At 38.3% G+C, this 6,447-nt stretch overlaps 1 protein-coding gene across 1 annotated transcript in view; it reads right to left on the reverse strand.

Annotated features, from left to right (window-relative positions):
• Positions 1-6,447, reverse strand: part of ITGA11 (integrin subunit alpha 11) — a 53,837-nt gene that overhangs the window by 44,137 nt on the left and 3,253 nt on the right. Inside the window, exon 2 of the mRNA XM_015811924.1 lies at positions 2,232-2,343. Coding sequence (XP_015667410.1) covers positions 2,232-2,343 — 112 coding nt within the window. The remainder of the gene's footprint in view (positions 1-2,231; positions 2,344-6,447) is intronic.

A 6,447-nucleotide genomic window follows, 5' to 3' on the forward strand; every position in this document is an offset into this window, starting at 1 on the left:
CTAAAATAAATAAATAAAATAAGTTGCATCACATAAACTGGGAAACCTAAGCAGGCTTGTGAGGGATCCCAGCTAGTGGCTTATAAAATCTTTTTAAATGAAGCATGAAGAAATCAGATGGTATATAGAATTTAAGACTCAGAAATTTTGCAGTATTTTCATAATTAAGCAAAATTGGAAATTTTGAATTTCACTCTGAAAAAAGAAAAATACTCTTAACACTCTACAATAAGTGTGTGCTTATTTTAGACAAAAAAAAGAGCCAAGTTCAATAATTTAGGAAAGAACAAGCTTGAATGCCAATTTGGAAAGATAATGAAGAAAGAGGATGACCTAATATGTTGGCTGTATTTTAGAGCATGAAAATGACTTTTTCCCTTCTCTCTTGGAATATCTCTGAATTCTTTCTTTTCATACTTTCCACTATCATCATTACACTTGGAAGCCTTTCCTCCAAATGGGTAACATTTGGCTGCTTCCCTTGAACTTCAAAATGAAGAAAACAGCTTTGCTGAAAAACTTTAAACAGATCCAAGTGGAGGGAGAGAGAGAGAGAGAGAGAGAGACAGACAGACAGAGAGAGAGAGAGATGAAGAGAGGAAGGAAGAAGGAGGATAAATATAGAGTACTGCTACAAAGAAAAGGAGTTAATGTTGACATGGAAAAATATGTTGAAAAACAAAATCAAGAATTGTTTGAAAGGGGAAGGAATGTCTTTATGGCTCAGTTAATATGGTTTTCACTTGGTTTCTTGACCAGAAGAAAGCTACAGCAGTGTTAAATTTGCTGCCCCCATCAATGATTCCTATCCTGCCAGAGGCCCAGTCCCAGCAAATGTTGTTGTCCTTATTTACTGAGCACAGGGCACATTAAGGAGAGTGGTTGGTGGAAATTCCCTGCTTTAATTCTCTCATTTCCACCAAAATGACACCAAATATCAGGAAAACATCCACCAATCATGCTCCTTAATAGGATCTGGGTCTGTAGAGGAAGTGAATTTTGATGGATAAAAACAAATATCTGAAAAGTGATTTGGCTGTGCACAAATGTTTACGTTTGTGCATTTGGCTATCAGAGAGAAGATGATGATGATTCAGTTTGATGTGGTAGTTTACTTCTAGTCCTGCTTTAGGCAGAAAGCCAGCTACAAAACTTTGGGCTGGTTCCTCTCCCTCAGCCTTAGGAAGAAAGCAAGGGAATACCACTTTAGAAAAATCTTGCCAAGAAAACTGCAGGGATTCGTCTAAGACTCTAGGCAGTTGCCAAGAGTCAATAGTGACTCATAGGAATCAATCTCTCTCTCTCTCTCTCTCTCTCTCTCTCTCTCTCTCACACACACACACACACACACACACACACGCATCATACACATAGAGGCTTCTTTAAAAATGACTCTTACTTTTGACATCTTATCTAGCTTAATGTTATATTAAGTTAGACTTAAAGATATATAAATAAAACATCTACATAAACAAAAAGACTGCATATTCTAAACAAGTTCAGGACAAGATATGGAGACAAATCCTAGCTCCAAACTGGTAGAATCAGGGCTGCTTTTATTTTTTGACATGTAAATTTCCCTGATGGAAAAGAACATGTTCTTTTTCAAAATGTCACCACCACTATTTGTGTTCAAGTGTCAGTAACATAATTTCTTTTTTAAACACTTTGTGTGTTCGTATTTTTTCTGGCTGCTGACAGACTTAGATTAATGCTTGGTGTTCTACTTCTTCCAAGGGCCCTGGGAATGGATTGTGCAAATCTAAAAATGTTACGGATTACCCCTCGCTGGAGGATTTTTCCCCCCTGGGAGTTAACATTTGTCATGAACTGAGCAAACCTCTTATCCTTTTCTTTTATAAATAAAACAATCCACGAGCAATTTGGGAAAAAATATCTTTCAGCATCAATATTGATAAGATCACAAGATTAATCATTCAATAAACTACTACTATTGTTATTTAGCATTGATATTTCTGGTATCCACATAACAATGACAACAAAAGATTTTGTTGCAGCTCAATAAAAAAGGCATAAAACCCCTGAAACTTTTGCCCTAAACTTTAAGTGACATCACAGAATAAGCCAGCCTTCATCAGACTGATACTTTCAGATGTGCCTTCAGCTCTCATTATTTCCCAACCCAACAGCCACATTCAACATATCTGGAGAGCAGCAGAATTGGAAAAGAAGCTAAATATTCAATCTCAGGCCAAGACAGTGTGGCTTACCATTTCTTCCCACTGATTTCATGCTGTTGAACTGTGTAGCCGAAGTATGCTTCTCTGGAGCCTGGGATAATTCTTGCCCTCTTTGTATCGATGTTGAAGGCGTGACAGCATCCTGAGACAAATAAATATTAACAGAAATTAGTTCTGCAAGAAAAGAACCAAAATTCTAAATTCAGCAAATGGATGAAATTACACCTAAGAGAATAGTAATTTGGGTTTGTGATGTTAAATTGGTCAATTGTTTAGTTTTCAAAATAATTTTTACTAGAGTCTATCTCAAATTCTGCAAGGATGGAAAAGTTCAATGGTAGCTTCTCACAAGAAAAATCTGCTCAAGAGAACTCTTCTGCATGAGAAAGTGTTTCTACATATAGTATTCTACACTTCTACATTTAAAAAATATGTATAATTCTTGAGGGTCCTGGGAGCAGTTAATCCCTGTTAATATTTGAACTGTACTTTGCTTGGCTTAGCAGCAGTTTGCAGAGCAGATGATACCACAGAGAAGGTATAACTAATGAGTCAAGACGACACTAATGAAAGGTACCCAACGTATGCTCTCATGGTTAGATTTGGTGGGCCAAGAGAGACAATGAGAGACCATCAGTCCCATAAATAGCCTGGGCCTATACCACGTGAGGCTTTATAGATGTTAATTCCCACTTGAGTCACATTCAGAAACTGACCAACAGCTGGTGCAATTCACAAAGAAGTGGTTTTATACAAGTATAGTGAAAAATGTCAAAAACTGTGCTGTTCTAATTCTGGATTAGCTGAAGTTTCTGGAATATCTTCAAGGACAGCTCCATGCAGAGAGTACTGAAGTAAACAAAAGAATGTAGCATGAATGGGAAAGGCCCCGCCAGTCCAGGAACAGGCACAGCTGGTGTTATGTTATTCAGGAGAGTCTGGTTAGCTGAAACAGCTTCTGCAGATTATGTTAAACCTAGCAGTTTGAACATATAGAATATATATATATATATATATATATATATATATATATATATATATATATATATATATGCTTCGGCATATAGTCATGCTGGCCACATGACCGCAGTAATTGTCTTTGGACAACACTGGCTCCCTCGGCTAAGAAATGGAGATGAGCACCACCCCCGAGAGTCAGAAACAATTGGACAAAGCGAAACCTTTACCTTGACCTTTAGATTTAACAGATATTTTCCTCATCTTTCACAGGTGCCAGTGTAAATACAGAATGAACCTCCCCTTTTTTGAAACTCCCCATTTTGTTTTATTTGGGGGGGGGAAATGATACTTCACCATCAACTAAAGACAAAACTCGAGGCATTCCTCAACCTCTTTTAGCTATTAGCTATGTAATAGCTGAACCTTAGGTTTGTTAACAAATCACCATAGCAACGCCTTAACTACCAGAGATACATCCTGCTACTGAACCACCTCATAAACCACCTCATAAATGGTTGAGGCACACACAATTATAGACAATGAATACATACATCAGCAGTTCTGAACTTCATGTAGGGCCAGGCAAGTTCATGGAAAATGTGTGTGAATTACTTGCTGTGGGTATCTTGAACTGATGTGCAGAGAAGGAGTTCTCAGATGGGTCCAGTTTCTGGAGCACCTCTGGAAGGGGGCTTCATAACTAAGCTCTGTGAATTGGGTGTTAGAAGCATTGTGGGGACTATGATGTATCAATTATAAAAAAGTAAAATGCATGAGGTGTCCTGAAAATCATTAGTGAAATATTAAATACATAAAAGCAATAATTATTTACAGATGTTAGAAGGAATGTTGATATTTTCCTCACAAGCAACATTAGTAATATTTCTGACATTAAACATAAATCTCATAACTATATTATAAACATTAATTTTGTACATAAAATATCTTAATGCTTTTAAATGCACAGAACTATTAAATACAACTCCTCAGTGACTGATTATACTGCATACCTGATTCAATGAACAAAATCTATCAATATTCAGATTATCTTTTTGACCAAACTGATGAATATCAATCAATCTAAAAACTGGTCAAATATTTTTTCCTTAAATGATGCAGTTCCTTATTTTTAATTTTCTGCCATATACCACACCTTAAAGAACCACATTTTTGCAAAGGACCTATGAGTCTTTTCCTCTTTAGAAGCCATAATTATTTTGCTTCTGCTTGCAAAAATCCAAGCTAATTTGTAATGCCAACTCCTCTGCCTGGCTTTTATAAAATCTCACAGCAGCAGGATTAAAATGTCCCACAGCAATAGCTCTCCCAATGATATCTCAAATCCAAGATCATTTACTACGGAATAAAAATTGCAAATGGCAGTTGTGACCATTTGATCAAAAGGTTGTATATTGTTTTTGGTTTTTTTTGCTTTAAAAAACATTAAAAAGAGGAGGGGCATCAAGAGCAGGATCATGTACACTGCCGTGTAGCTGATTTTTAACCATATATCCCCACTCCGTGGGCAGCCCTGCATGGGTCTTTTTCAAAAAGATATTTCTGCTCAAAATAACCGTATCTCCCACGCTACTACCAAAGCAATGGTCAGATAAGAGGATCTTGAGCTTGGGCCAAGAAAGAAATAAGAAAAAAGTCTAAAGACAAGCCCCGTTCCCATTCACATGAAGATAAAGAGAGGAAGGAGGGAAGCATATTCAGATTTGCAAGATTCTGTTCTACAGTTGTTACAATAAAAGTGGTCTTGACCTCTATGGCCTTAGTTACCTGGTCTGCTCTAACTTGTAGGACTGACACAAACCAATCACATGTAACTGATTTTTTTCTAGCAAATTGTCCATTTCAACCACTTTGTTAATCCTCTTGAAAAATGGACAAAGGGTGCCTTGATTTTCCAGACCAGAAATATCAGGGTATAACTGTCTATGGAGATTCTCAGTCATCCAGGTCATGGTTGTCCCAAAGGTGCTTTTTCAAAAGGCAACTAAACTTTGTTTTTGCTTGAAGATGTTTCACTCCTCATCCAAAAAGCTTCTTCAGTTCTGAATGGAAGGATAGAGATAGAGAAGGATAGAGAATGGAAGGATTTATATTCCTTGCAGTCATCTGGCTATTAGTACTCTTTCTCAGTCATTGAAGCCACTTGGAGGTTTATCTGTCACCTGAATAGTGCAAATGGGTATGGAACCTTCTTGGAACTGCAGGAAGGACTGGGTTGTAAACAGAAGATAGGTGGCATCGTATCCCTCCCCCTCTGTTGAGAAAGGGCTGTTCAATTTTGACATAGATGGCCTCTTTGACTCCTCTTTCAAACCAGCAATCTTCGAAAGAGTGGCCTTTGTCTTTGAAATGCAGATGGATTGTTGAATTCTGTCTTGATGGGTTTGTTCTCCTATGTTGTGCCATGCATTTGTGGAGTGGTTGTTTTGTTTCTCCAGTGTATGGATCTGCACATGTCTCACTGCATTGTATTGCATATATCACATTGCTCAGTATGTGTCTGGGTGTTTTATTATTGGGGTAGACAAGCTTCTTCCTTAGTGTATTTTTGGATTTAAAATGTGCACGTGTGTTGTGTTGGTTGAAAATCCTCTTGAGCTTTTCAGATATTCTGCAATGTATGGGATGACAATATTGCTTCATTTGTTGTTCTCTTCTTTGCCTGTTGTAGAAGAGATCCTGCTGGGTGTTTTGAGGGATTTGATGAAGGCCCAGTTGGGATAGCCACAAGTTTCTTTGATGTGTTTTAGTTTCAGTCAGAACTGAAGAAGCTTCTTGGATGAGAAGCCAAACATCTTCAAGGAAAAACAAAGAAAGTCCAGTTGCCTTTTGAAAAAGCACCTTTGGGATATCAGAATGTAACCTAACCCCCTTGCTGGGTAGACCATAAACTAAATAACTCTTTTTACAAGCTCCACATGCACTGGAATGCTGTGCCAGTGGATTTACTGTAATTTTGTTAGAATAATTTGACCCTTCCCTGCATTGCCGCTCAACAAGAACCAGAATCAAACTTGCTTTTGATTCCAGAGACAATGAACAGACCACGGGATAGCAGGAATACATAATTAGAATATCGACATGCCCTTGAAAAAGGAAGGCACCCTAACCAGCGCTCCAGGGAGCCAGGAAAGGCTGGAGAAGAAATCCGGGCTGCAACCGGGCCTAGCTAAACCAGGGGAAGGGAAACCAAACTGAACGTTTGGGGGGGGGTCAGTTGCTCAGCCCAGCTGAAGCCGGGGGGGGGGGGGGGGGATAGAAGGCCACC

Source organism: Protobothrops mucrosquamatus, unplaced genomic scaffold, assembly GCF_001527695.2.
Source record: "Protobothrops mucrosquamatus isolate PMUCROS unplaced genomic scaffold, P.Mucros_1.0 scaffold56, whole genome shotgun sequence".
Classification (NCBI taxonomy): domain Eukaryota; kingdom Metazoa; phylum Chordata; class Lepidosauria; order Squamata; family Viperidae; genus Protobothrops; species Protobothrops mucrosquamatus.